This window comes from Chanodichthys erythropterus, chromosome 17, assembly GCF_024489055.1.
Source record: "Chanodichthys erythropterus isolate Z2021 chromosome 17, ASM2448905v1, whole genome shotgun sequence".
Taxonomy (NCBI): Eukaryota; Metazoa; Chordata; class Actinopteri; order Cypriniformes; family Xenocyprididae; genus Chanodichthys; species Chanodichthys erythropterus.
Genome location: NC_090237.1, coordinates 41,783,391 through 41,797,804, shown reverse-complemented (window position 1 = coordinate 41,797,804; position 14,414 = coordinate 41,783,391). Strand labels below are relative to the sequence as shown.

The following is a 14,414-nucleotide window of genomic DNA, read 5'->3' as shown; positions in this document are numbered from 1 at the left end:
TTAGGTTAGATACATCTTGCATCTCACTTTTTGACTAGATCACCGTGATGGAATTTACACTCAGCTTCTGTAAACAATAACAGTAATGCCCAATGCCTTTAATTTGATTGGTCATCTCAGTCATTTTGACTTTGGCAGGTACTGTTAGACCACTGATCAGATCACATGAGTCGTTGGTTATATTGCTGTTGTACAAAATCTTTGTAGCAGCAATGTACAGCTATTATTAAGCAATTATTTCACAACTTTTATAATACACCACACTTCAGTGGTGGGCCCCAGTTCCTTGGTTGAGAACCACTGCTTTAGGTTGCATTGCATTGATATAATTATTTACAGTTCAAAAGCAGGTCATTTAAATACATTTTCATTCATTTAGACATGGTTGGCGTCGCATTTACTGTCTGGCCTTGTTTGTGGAGCACATGCTGCTGGGTGTTGAGGATGTGCATTTGGAGCTGAGACCACTGGTTCTTGACTACACTCGACACCTAGCACAAGTGAGTCAGCTTTCAGTCCTTCCTTGAAAATAGCTAATCAATTTAATTTCTGCTAATCAGTATTCATCTCTTTACTAAAGGCCCTAGAGCAGGACTCAGACCTCAAAAAGAAGCAGCCCTTTGATGCAGTGATCACCGTACTCAAATCCTGCAAAGATGAAGCATCTCAGAAGATTTTAAGGTATGATTTGTTATTATCTATACTTACCTTAAAGGGTTAGTTCACCCAAAAATGAAATTTCTGTCATTAATTACTCTCCCTCATGCTGTTCCACACCCGTAAGACCTTCATTCATCTTCAGAACACAAATTAAGATTTTTTTTTTTTTTTTTTTATCCTGCATTTTTATCCTGAAAACAATGACATTACCACTTTCAAGGTCCAGAAAGGTACTAGATCAATGAAGGTCTTACGGGTGTGGAACGACATGAGGGAGAGTAATTAATGACATTATTTTAATTTTTGGGTGAACTAACCCTTTAATCCAGGGGGTTGGGCAATACAGTAAATCTGCTAATTGTTTATTGTTTGGTTTGTCTGTCTCTCCATCCATCCATCTGTCCATCCATCCATCCATCAGTCTAAAAGATTATTTTTTCCGTCATTAGGGGTCTCATCAGTGAAAATGCATTGCTCAGAAAGCGATGCAATGCTTTCTTCATTGATCTGGTGTCCACAGTGTGCTTCAGGGACAACACTCCTCCCAGCAGAGACATCATCCTCCACCTGTTGTCCCTGCTAAAGGTAGAGATCTGCTCGCTCCCTCAGATCAGAGGTATGTCTGTCTGTAAAACATATGTTTGGAGTTCTAGATTATGATTAAAATGATTGAATGACCAGAATGTTGTTCCTCATCCTCTCAGGGCAAGACCGGAGGTCCTTGACTAATACTCTTTCTCCCTTCAATGACTCTGTGGAGAGAAATCCAGTGGTGCATTCAGTGGTGCTGAAGCTCCTGCTCAAGTACAGGTGAGTGGAGGGCTTCTAACGGCTCACACCACAGTCTTCTTAAACATTTTATATATATATATATATATATATATATAAGTATTTGTCTCTGTTCTTCTTTCAGCTTTGATGATGTTAAGAATTATCTTCAGCAGAATCTGACAGAAGTTGAGCAAAGCAACATCATTGAGGAGACTAATAAAACTGAGCTTTATTCCTTGTACATAAACTGTTTGGAGGTGTGTATATCACTGCTTTGACCACTTCAGTTTGCTTGCCATATTTTACAGTATAGTTTTAGAAGATTATGATTATGATTTTTGATGATGGTTTACGGTCACTTCTGTGACAGATGAATTGGGAATCTTGCCAGAGTGACCAATCTATTTTTGACTGTAAACTAAGTGAGCCAATGCACATTGCCATGCAATATTTGCATCTGTCTGCCACACCTTGCTGCGTGGGTATAGGCAGCAGGTGCAACGCATATGGATAACACATATGCTTCGGAGCCAAAGGTTTGTTTGTCTGCTCTTATGATCTAAAAGAGTGTTTTCTAATAGAGCCAAGTTATACAGGGAAGAAGCCTCTTCAGTGTTGGTGTGCCCCTCACCTCTCTTGCACTGTGCAGCCAGTAGATCTGCCTAAGGAATGTGCTGGACCATCTATTCGATGTGTACCAGCCGTATCTTCAGTACCTCTCCTTGAAGAACAGATGTGTCGATTGCTGCATCGGAGGATGAGCTCAAGTGGAATCCTCCATCGTGTCCAGAGCCCTCAAGGTTGGATGATTGGTTTCTGATGGTGGCTCACGCTGGTTCTCAGCATCCCGCCCTGGTCCTATTCTTCCTAGAAGTGCATGAGGAGTTTACTAGGTAGTGGACGGCACCTATTACTGCCAGAAGCAGACACCAGTTTGTGGGGCAGCCAAGGACACGGGCAACCCAGGGATGGAGGGAGCTGTTCTTCAAGAGATGAGGGCTGGGTGGAGAATCTTTTGTTTCATTCTGTTTATGTTCCACTGCTGTATGGCCAGCAGTACCCACATTTTCAAAGAAAGAGCAGTTTCCTCTGTCTCTGGGTCCCAAGAGGGCACAGAGAGCAGTGGGTAGCGAAAAAACCTCACCACTCACATCCTCCTCTTCTGTTGCCAGTGGGTAGCAGTGGGCATTTCGAGACCATGACCAAGTCTTCTCACGCACCCTCTGCCCAACAGTGGAACCAGGTAAGTGTTGCACTGCACACTCAGATGCCACTGCAGGCCACCAAAGTGCCCCCTGGCCGGGTCCTTGTGTTTCACCTTTCTGCCCCACTGCAGGTACATCTGTGGTTCCCTTGGTCCCACTTACTCGGTCTCTGAGAGCCTGGCTAGTGCTCCCCAGCCTGTCTCTCTGGCTCCTTCGGACCAACAGTCTCGGCTATGCAATTCAGTTTGCCTGGCATCCTCCCAAGTTCAAGGGCATCCAGTTTACCTCAGTGAAGGCTGGCAATGCTCATGGCTGATTTGGAGACTTTTTGGAGCTGCTCAGGTAGATCTGTTTGCCTCTCCAGAAACCCTCACTCCAGTTGTTTTACTCCCTGACCAAGGGAACACACGGCATGGATGCATGTCTGGTCCTTGGATGGGACACTGAGGTTCTAAGTGACCTACCCTAGGAGGTAGCGGACGTCATCACTTCAGTGTGAACACCGTCTACACTTACTCCTTGAAATGGAACCTGTTCAGTGATTGGTGTTCTGCTCACCAAGAAGACCCCCAGTAGTGCTCGATCAGAGCCGTGCTTTTCTTTCTGCAGCATGGGTTGGATTGAAGGCTGTCTCCCTCCACCCTCAAAGTATATGCTGCTGCAATTTCTGCATATCACGACTGCATAGGAGGCATGTCCGTAGGGCAGATCAACCTGGTTGTCAGGTCCCTTAGGAGGGCCAGAAAGTGGAATTCTACTCTGCCTCCCACCTAACCCTCTTGACACTTGGCTCTGGTGCTCAGAGCACTTCAGAGAGTCACATTCGAGCCTTTGCACTCAGTAAATCTAAAGTTTCTGTCTATGAATACTGTCTATGGTTGTATTGGCCTCCAACTCCAAGAGGGTAGGGGACCTGCAGGTTTTCGGTCGATGAATCTTACCTAGAGATGGGCCGGCTGACTCCAGTGTAATTCTTAGACCCCGGCCTGGCTATGTACTCAAGGTTCCTAACAGTCCCTTCAGGAACCAAGTGGTGAACCTGCAAGGGCTAACCCTGGAGAAGGCAGACCTAGCCCTAGCTTTGCTCTGTCCTGTCCGCACTCTGCGACTGTACATGGACTGAACACAAAGCTTCAGGGCCTCAGAGCAGCTCTTTGTCTGTTATGGAGGCTAGCAAAAGGGAAAGGCCGTCTCCAAGCAGAGGATGCCGGGTCACTGACGTGGCAAAGCGTGGCAGTCAGATGCAAATATTGCATGCCAGTGTGCATTGGCTTGTATAGTTTATATTCGAAGTAGATTGGTCTCTCTGGCAGGATCCCCAATTTGTTGGTCACTAATGTGATGTCTCTGTTCCCTCCCTCAGGGAATGAGGGTTACATATGTGACCTAAGTTAATTACAATTTTAAATTTGTTAGGGAAATTCATAAAAATGAATTTTATATAATATTTGTCTAAAAAACGTATTTTGAGCAATAGTTAAATCAAAATATTTTTAGACTATGTGAACAACAATTAATGATTAATAAAATGTTTTAATTTTCTCTTAATTTTCAATTTTAATGTCTTAAGAATTAGGTTTTTAGTACACGTTATTTTATATGTTTAAGGTTTGGTTAAAAGTACATTAAGTTCCTCCTGTGTATGCAGGACTCCATGTATGATCGGGCACAATGGCACTCTGTGGTGGAGAAGCAGGCCTGTTTGCAGCAGGAGACATGCTTTCTGCTGGAGTTTCTTGATTCTGTGTCTGCACAAACTGCATCTATAGAGCACCTGCAGCAGGTGGCCAGAGTTCGACTATGCCTAGATATGGCTGCTGACCTGCTAGTCAACAGAGTAACTAATACTGGTAAAGTCTTTAGTCCTCAGTTTCACTCTCTGGGTGCCTAATATGCAGTGTTGGGGAAGCTACTCTGAAACTGTAGTTTGACGAGCTACAAGCTACTCATAAATTAAAGTAGTTAAACTACAGTCAAGCTACCCTTTTGAAAAAGTAGTTAGCTACACTACAAGTTACTATCAAAAAGTAGCTAGCTACATTGAAACTACTTTTAATTATTATTATTTTTTTTAATTACATAGCTTATTACAAATAACTATAACTGAAGAATGTTTAAGTAAGATGTCTGGGGTTTAAAACAAAGCAATGCACTACAATTATGATTTCAAAGCGTACTGTTTTATTTTGAAAACTATATCAAAAGATACAATACTCAAATGTAGCCTATATCTCACACTGACTCTCTTTGCACACTTTATATATAATACATTCAGAATTTTAAGTTTAAGTATATAATATAAGTTTTGTTTTTCATGCTATGAGAGGACCGACCACCAATTGCACTCTTCAGTTTCAGAAGAGATATCTACATATAAATGCACTAGGATTCATGCTCAAAATTTCTATCATAACCATAACACGGGACAAAAATATGCAATAATAATAAGCAATGTAAGTGCAGACTACAAAAATATTAGAATTTTTGTATCAATATTTTTGAAATTCTATTTAAAATTATTTGTAAAATGACTTAAAATCTTAAATGTCTCACTAATGCTATTCTTATTTTGGTGGAGCTGTTGTTAACACATTACATCTGCACTTTACTATAGCAGCCTCACTGATTTCAGAGGCACCCTCAATTATTTGATTCTGGAACCGGACCTGCAGTTAAACCGAACCGGAACTTAAATTGGATACACAAAAAAAAAAAGCATGTTAAACTCACAGCACATGCAGTGATGAAAATTTGAGACGCGAATCATGCGCTTTTTGTGTGATTGAACATTCTTATACCCGACCAACCGGTTTTATTAGATCAGCCTTTGCCATGTGATAAGCGCACTAAACTATATCGCGGTTTTGTTTTCAGTTAAGTTGACGGATGCTTTGCCAATACAGTGACTCAAAACACTGCGTTAGTGATCTTATGTTCATTATAAAACTGGCAGGACAGATTATGGCGGGTCACCACTGTAATAAAATAGTTTGCATACATTTGATATCGACTGCAATAAAGCAGGACAATCCATTTTAAAAGGCTATTATTCACCTGTATGTGCTTGAAGTCTTTGACACAGACAGCGTTTTAATCATTTGTTTATAAATTAATCGATTCATGCAGTGTGAACCCACTCCTGTCCTTTACATAATCACCAGACGATCTCTTCTCGATGAACTGCTGATGAACTGATAAAGCCGCAAGATGCGTGATATAACAATAGATGGCAGTGATTTTAGTTCGTGATCTGAAGACGCTGTGCTGCTTCATGAATGAGCTCGTCAGAATGCAACACAAAACGGAATGTAGCTTGTAGCTTTTGGTCGTGCTACACCGCTACTTGCTGGAAAATGTAGTTAACTACTGGAAAAGCTACTCTGTTTTAAATGTAGCTGAACTACATACAAGCTACTGAAAAATGTTAAACTAGTAGCGCCGCTATATGTAGTTAACTACTCCCCAACACTGCTAATATGATTTAATCTATCACATGATTTATCATTTCTTGAAATTCTTGAAATGTTTTGATCACTAAAATAAATGAATTGATGAGCAGAGCTGAAAGTACCATTAGAAGAATCAGAGGGTTTATTTCACGAAAACTGTCATTACATTTCACCCAAAAAACAACAGGAAAAAAGAAAGAAAGAAAGAAAGAAAGAAATACTGTATATTGTGCATAAAGTGATGAAACGTATTTTATGACTATTAAGATATTTTGTATTGTGAATTAACTTTATTGAAAATTAACTGCATTTCTCATCAGTTTTCAGTGGCATACTGTATGATCTGGAAAAGATTTCATGGGACTCAACCAAGTGCAACAAATGTTTATCTCTTGCCATGAAAGGCTAGAGCACTTTGTGTTAACCAAAAGTGAGAAATAAGTGTATCATTTTAATTTAATTTTATTTAATATAGATAATGTTTCTCTTTGTTTAGGTGCACAGGATGATCATTCATCTGTTATCACAGAATTTTTGAAAAGAGTGGTTGATTTGTGCTGTCAGAGCAGAAATGACTGGTACAGGGTTTACCTCATCAGAAAGATATGCAGTCTTCATGGGATTGAATATGTCCAGAAACTACTGCCACAGAAAGAGTTCAGATGGCTGTTTCCTCAGGAGATTCTTGAGTCGGTGGGTTTTAGTTGAAATAACTTCATAATGCTGACATATTATTTGTGTTTTAGCTGTTTTCATTTTTTTTTTCTCTCAGAATCAAGATAGCAGCCAGATTGACCACTATCTAGCATGTGGACCGGACTACAAAACTATTAGAGATGCAGTAGCCGAAGCCATGCTAGATTGCAACATGAACAGAATACAGAAAGCCATTGAGGTATTAATTTACTCATTTACAACACTCACACACACACTCACTCAGTCACACACACACACACACACACACACACTGTGTTCCAAAACATAATGAGCTGCCTAGGCCATACCAGAATGCATCTGTGTGGCAGTGACCATTAACAAAGAAATCCTTTACTTGTGAAGTTCTAGTTGGGTTTTGATGCCACATTAGACAGAAGCGAGAGTGTTCTCTAGGTTTTGGAACAGATCTATTCTTTCTGGCTTTGGTTGAACAACAGCAAACAGGTATGGCAGAGATCAGGCAGAATCGTAGTCGAGAAACAGGCAATGGGTCAGGGCTGGCAGATAACAATCGTAAATCCAAAACAGAACAAGTAGTCCAAAGGGCAGGCAGCAGAGAATCATACACGGGGAACAGACAGGAACAGTAACGGCCAGACAGACACAAGGATAAACGCTCAGAAATGTAACTAGAGTATACAAGACCTCGCCATGTGTGTGAGGATGTGACTAGCTTAAATAGTCCAGATAATGTGCTGCAGCTGGGTGTGGTGATTACTGATTGATGAAGTGAGTGCAGGTGATGACCAGGGAGGATTATGGGAAATGAAGTCCGGGAATGACTGGAACTGTGACACCCAATATGCTATATTATCACCAAATATTGGATTCAGTATATTTCTTAACTTGTTTTCTTTCATTTAGGACAGGTTTTGTGTTTCTGTTTGGATCAGATTAACCTCAGTTTTTGAGTGAAAAAAGTGTTTTTTTGTGATTTTTTTTTTTTTTTTTTTTTTTTTTTTTAAATTTTACAAAAAATATGACAGAAATTGCATTGTTTATCACACTAGTGTGCTTTAATGTTTAAGCAGGAAATGTGTGGCTTTGTGTTTTGGCTTTTATTTATTACAAAAAGGCATAAAGTCACACTTGTGGTTTTCCTGGTCAAAATTGACTGGCCTACAAAAATAGCTTATAAATCACTTATTACACTATTTTATCACCAAATACTGGATTCAGTCTTTTTGGCGCATGTGTGGATACATGCATACTCATGCATCCGTGCACATACACACACACGTTCATGTGCACAAGCAAACCATTCTGAGTATTACAGACTTTCTTTTACACAGAGATGAACTTTTTCCTCAAATCAGTGAGGCTCAGATCGGTTTCAAAGATCAATCAGTTTCAAAAAATAGATACAAAACCTGTCCAAATTTAAAGAAAACAAGTTGACAAAAAGACTGAATCCAATGTTTGGTAATAAAGTAGTGTAACAAGTGATTTATAAGTTATTTTTCTGCAGGCCGGTCATTTTTGACCGGGAACACCACAAGTGTGACTTTGATATTTTGTAATAAATAAACTAAATAAAACCATTTCAAAACAAATTTCCTGCTTAAACATTAAAGCACACTAGTGTGATAAACAGTGCAATTTTTTTTGACACAATTTACAAAATTATCCACTAAAAAACGGAGGTATGTAAGCTCAGATAAATAAGGCCTGTGATCGAGCCATTTTTTGCACGCCTGTCATTTTTGACCTGGAACACCACGAGTGTGAAAGGGTTTTCAACACCGCACAAGGGTTAAATATTATACCTTAATATAAGTTTAGATTCTGTTTTTTAAGAGATTTTTCTAAGACATAAGAACAGGCAGTAAATATTCTTTCATGCCATTTAATATGTTGGCTTTCATCACTATATCTCTTTGTCTTTCTTTAAAAAAAAAAATAAAAAGAAAGAGAGAAATAACAAAATCCAGAATTTGAGCCAGGGAAGTTTCTGAAATTTGGTTGATCTGACATGCAATGACTCTATTGTGTCTGTTTTCAAATAATCAAATGTTTGGCATTTCTTTTCCTCACTCTAATAAACTATTTTATCAGTGCTGATTTTGCAAAAAATCTTTGTTTGAAGGACTGCAACTGCACACCCATGAAGAAAGCTGTTTACGTGCTAATGGCTTTGTTCAGAGAAGTCACCTCCCTGTACAGAAATGAAAACTCCACCTTCCACCCTAAACCTGAGGTAAAAACACAAACATATGCTACACAACAAGGCACTTATTGCTTTACAATTCAAAAGTAGTGCTTCTAATTTGAAAGAGCAGTATGTTCTTGTTACAACAGAGACACGGAGGCAGAGATAATGACAATCCAGGTAAGTTTTATTAATGTTAAGCAGAGCACTGGGTGATGGTAAGCAGATTATGGGGAGATGAGAGATGAAGAGAAGATAATACTGTCCTGATTTTATCTTGCAGATGCTGGTGATGGAAGGAGTCGGCGGAGACACTCACACACACAAGCAGGTAAGTACACACGAGGAGTAGGAGACGAGGGAGCTGGAGGAAACGTCTGGAGCAGGTAGATATGGCGTTGGGAGTCCTTAAGGTAAGCATACGTTTGAGGTAGTGCAAACGAGACCGGACAGTGAGTGTGTGTGAGTGTGGTGTCTTTATGCTGGTGGTGATTGCAGTGCTGATGAGTCACAGGTGGCGGTGATCAGTAAGCTGGTGATTGAGTGCGTGGGTAAGGGAGTGAGGTGGAACCTGACGTGTCTGTGACAGTACCCCCCCTCCCACGGCCCGCTCCTGAGGGCCGCGGACCCCGACGTCGTGGTGGTCTTCCTCTCGGGCGTGGGGCAGGTCTGTCAGGGTGATTGGTATGGAAGTTCTGTAATAGGATAGGATCAAGGATATCATTCTTGGGAACCCATGAGCGTTCTTCGGGGCCATAGCCCTCCCAGTCGATGAGGTATTCTAGCTGACCACCACGGCGCCGGGAATCCAGGATCTCGTGAACCACGTAAGCTGTGCCGTCCTCCAGGATGAGTGGAAGGGGGGGCTCGACGGCTGCCACGTCAGGTTCTGTGGAGGGAACAACAGAAGGGTGGTGAGGCTTAAGCAGTGATACGTGGAATGTGGGATGGATTCTACTGTACTGTGCTGGGAGTTGAAGACGGTAGGTGACGGGGTTGATCTGCCGGATGATGGTGAACGGGCCAATGAAGCGGGGACTCAGCTTCTTGCAGGGCAGACGCATCCTGATGTCCCTGGTGGACAGCCAGACCTTCTGCCCCGGTTGGTATACTGGAGCTTCGGAGCGCCGAAGGTCGGCTGTCGTCTTGCGTCTGCGCAGGGCTCTCTGCAGTTGGTGATGAGCTGAGTCCCAAACCCTCTCGCTCTCCCGGAACCAGTAGTCGACTGCGGGGACGTTGGAAGGTTCCCCATCCCAGGGGAACAGTGGGGGTTGGTAGCCGAGTACGCACTGGAAGGGTGTCAGTCCAGTTGTGGCTTGGCGGAGGGAGTTCTGTGCGTACTCGGCCCAACCCAGGTACTGGTTCCAGGAGTTCTGGTGGCCGTGACAGAAGGTACGCAGGAAGTGGCCTATCTCCTGGATCTTGCGTTCCGTCTGCCCGTTCGACTGAGGATGGTATCCCGATGACAGGCTGACGGTCACACCCAGGAGCGAGAAGAAGGCTTTCCAGACGTGGGAGACGAATTGGGGTCCTCTGTCGGAGACTATATCTTCAGGTATTCCATAATGACGAAAAACATGATTAAACATCAACTTAGCAGTTGCCATGGCGGTAGGTAGACCCTCCAGGGGTATCAGGCGGCAGGACTTTGAGAAGCGGTCTACCACCACCAGGATGCAGGTGTTACCGTCAGACTCAGGGAGATCTGTGACGAAGTCCACTCCCAGGTGTGACCAGGGTCTCTCAGGAACGGGCAGAGGTAGGAGCTTGCCGGTGGGAAGATGGCGTGGGCTCTTGGAGATGGCGCACTCCCTGCAGCCCTGCACGTACCTTCTGACATCGTTGGCCATGTTGGGCCACCAGAAGCGTTGTTTGAGCAACGAGAGGATCTCATTGACCCCCGGGTGACCAGTGCCAAGTGAAGAGTGGGTATTGTGCAGGAGTGGAGTGCGATGTGCCCGGGTGACGTATTGCAAGCCTTGGGGGCAACCCGGCGGAGTGCGTGTGGAGGCATTGGAGGAGGGAATGGTTTCTTCGGACCACTGGATGGGGTTCACGAAGATGGACTCCGGCAGGATTGTTTCAGGATCTTCAGGCTTTTCATCAGGGGAATGGAGGCGAGACAGGGCGTCGGCTTTGGTATTTTTTGACCCAGGGCGGTAGGAGATAGAGAAATTGAACCTTGAGAAAAACATGGCCCAGCGAGCTTGGCGTGGGTTTAGTCTTTTGGCAGCCTTCAGATATTCAAGGTTTTTATGATCTGTGAGAACTTGGAATGGATGAGTAGCCCCCTCCAACCAATGCCTCCACTCCTCGAGGGCAAGCTTGACGGCCAGGAGTTCGCGGTCACCGATGTCGTAATTGACCTCCGCCGGGTTGAGCTTGCGGGAGAAGAAGGCGCATGGATGGAGTCTACTTGGTGTCCCCTGCTGCTGAGATAGGACCGCTCCCACTCCGGTGGTGGAGGCGTCCACTTCCACGACGAATGGGAGCTCTGGATTGGGGTGGACGAGGAGGGGAGCGGTGGTGAAGGCTCTTTTAAGGGTCTCGAAGGCGTTGGTGGCTTGTTGGGACCAGGACAGAGACTTGGGCTGATTACGGAGTAGGTTGGTTAATGGACTGACGATGGTGCTGTAGTTCTTGATAAACCGGCGGTAGAAGTTGGAGAAACCTAGGAAGCGTTGGAGTTCTTTGATTGAAGATGGAGTGGGCCAGGACTGAATGGCGGAGACCTTCCCCTCGTCCATCCGGATGCCACTGTGATCTATTACGTACCCCAGGAATTGGACAGAGGGCTGGTGAAAGGAGCACTTTTCAGCTTTGAGGAAGAGGTGGAATTGCCGTAAGCGTTGGAGGACCTCCGCAACGTGGTGGCGATGTTCGGCCAAGCTCCGGGAGTAGATGAGGATGTCATCAATATACACCAGAACGAACTTGTGGAGAAACTCCCGGAGCACTTCGTGGATGAAGTCCTGGAATACGGAGGGGGCGTTGACCAGGCCATACGGCATGACGAGATACTCGTAGTGTCCGGTGGGCGTGACAAAGGCGGTCTTCCACTCGTCCCCCTCGCGTATCCGGATGAGGTTGTACGCGCTGCGGAGGTCCAGCTTAGTGAACACAGTGGCACCACGGAGATGTTCCAGGGCCGCTGGGACGAGGGGAAGCGGGTAGCGGAATTTGACTGTGATTTTATTGAGGGCACGGTAATCAATGCAGGGCCTCAAGCCTCCATCCTTCTTAGCCACAAAAAAGAAGCTTGAAGCAGCAGGGGAAGTAGACGGGCGGATGTAACCTTGGTTGAGGGCCTCTTTGATGTATTCCTCCATGGCCTTCTCCTCCGGTATAGACAGGGGGTAGATGCGTCCCCTGGGCACTGGTTCACCCGGTAGCAGATCGATGGCGCAGTCCCATGGCCGGTGTGGAGGAAGCTTGGAGGCGCGTTGCGGGCAGAAGACGTCACTGAAGGGGGCGTAGTCCGGGGGAACATCCACGGAGCGTTTCTCGACGGGGCTTTCAATAGAGGCTGCGTTCATGGAGAGAGATTCGGAGAGTGGAGACCTTGGAACAGGAAGCGCTGGGAAGCAATCTGGAAAGCAGTGGTCGCCCCACTTCAGGACTTCGCCCGTGCGCCAAGAGATGGTGGGATTGTGTTGTTCGAGCCACGGGCGCTCCAGAACCACGTCAGCGGTGGATTCCTCCAGAACCAGCAGATGTATCTTTTCAGAATGCAGGATACCCACGCAGAGTTGAAGTGGTCCCACACAATGACGGATGTTCTTACGGCTTAGGGGTTTGCCCGTGATGGAGTGGATTTGATAGTTAACCGGAGACGGGGAGATCTTGAGCTTGAGTTGTCGACAGAGGGCGCCTGAGATGAAATTTCCTGCTGACCCTGAGTCGAGGAGCGCCACCACTGGAACAGAGGTATTTGCAGCAGTAAGGATTACAATAGTTGTGAGTGGTTTCATTTTCTGAATGGAGGGGAAAATAGCACTCACCACGGGCCGAGGAGGACGGGTTGGGCATGTGGAGAGAACGTGCCCCGGAGATCCACAATATAAACATAAGTTCAAAGTTAGTCTTCTTTGTCTTTCATTGGAAGTTAAACGTGAATGGTCAATTTGCATTGGCTCGGTGGCTGGTTCTGGGGAGCTGACGGGTTCAGACCGGCGGAGGAGGTTGGTGGCAGGCGACTGGCCCTGGTGCTCGAGGAGACACGACTGCATACGAGAACCCACGCGGATGGCGAGTTGGATGAAGCGTTCAAGTCCCATTGAGTCCTCGTATGCAGCGAGATGCAGCCGCACATTGGGTTCCAATCCTTGACGGAAAGAGGTGATGAGGGCTTGTTCATTCCATCCGCTGGTGGCGGCTAGCGTTCGGAACTGCAAGGCATAATCATTTACAGAGAGATTCCTTTGCTTTAGATTATAGAGTTTCTCACCAGTAGAAGAATCCTTCAGAGGTTTCCCGAAGACCTCGCGGAAGTGAGAGACGAACGCCGAATATGACTGGACGACAGGGCCTTTCTGAGTCCACAGGGAGTCTGCCCATTGTAGGGCTTTACCTTGCAGTTGCGAAATGATGAACGCTATTTTTGCTGTGTCGGTAGTGTAGAGTTGCGGCTGCATCTCCAGGACCAGTTCGCATTGTAGAAGGAATCCGCTGCATTCCTCCGCCGATCCTGAGTAAGGGACTGGCGGTGAATGCTGGAGAAGAAGCGGTGACTGAGGGTGAGGAAGCTGCAGCGGTGGATGGTGATGGTGAGGATGGCTGTGGTGTGAGTGCTCGGCGCAGTGCATCCACGAGCTCTTGAAACGGATCGTTGGTGCTCATGCTGTGAAGTTGGTAAGGTCCGGTCTTCTGTTACAACAGAGACACGGAGGCAGAGATAATAACAATCCAGGTAAGTTTTATTAATGTTAAGCAGAGCACTGGGTGATTGTAAGCAGATTATGGGGAGATGAGAGATGAAGAGAAGATAATACTGTCCTGATTTTATCTTGCAGATGCTGGTGATGGAAGGAGTCGGCGGAGAACTTAATGAAATAGTCATGATTAAAGGGCCCATGTCAAATAGAGAATGTCTGAATAAATTAAAATGGGTTCATGTACTATGAACTCATACTGTAACTTTTAGAAACTCAAACTTTCTGCCCAGTCCAACAGGCATTTATTGCACAGATGAATGGTGATTAGAATCATGTTGAGGTAATAAAGAGAAAGCAGAGTAAATACTATTATTCCTAACCACCTGAAGAATGGGTAGCAGAGTAAAATGTGGTGAAGTATGTTATACCATGTGGTGCTCACATTTACATTTAACAGATGCTTATATATATATATATATATATATATATATATATATATATATATATATATATATATATATATATATTTTAGGGATGTGCATCTCTATAACCAATGCATAGCCAACGATACAACACATTAAAGATACTG

At 44.5% G+C, this 14,414-nt stretch overlaps 1 protein-coding gene across 1 annotated transcript in view; it reads left to right on the top strand.

The window, feature by feature from the left end:
* Positions 1-14,414, top strand: part of LOC137005330 (E3 ubiquitin-protein ligase rnf213-alpha-like) — a 107,584-nt gene that overhangs the window by 59,794 nt on the left and 33,376 nt on the right. Inside the window, exons 40-48 of the mRNA XM_067366175.1 lie at positions 380-500; positions 581-681; positions 1,110-1,276; positions 1,365-1,470; positions 1,574-1,688; positions 4,285-4,486; positions 6,582-6,778; positions 6,858-6,980; positions 8,889-8,999. Of these exons, the coding sequence (XP_067222276.1) occupies positions 380-500; positions 581-681; positions 1,110-1,276; positions 1,365-1,470; positions 1,574-1,688; positions 4,285-4,486; positions 6,582-6,778; positions 6,858-6,980; positions 8,889-8,999 (1,243 nt within the window). The remainder of the gene's footprint in view (positions 1-379; positions 501-580; positions 682-1,109; positions 1,277-1,364; positions 1,471-1,573; positions 1,689-4,284; positions 4,487-6,581; positions 6,779-6,857; positions 6,981-8,888; positions 9,000-14,414) is intronic.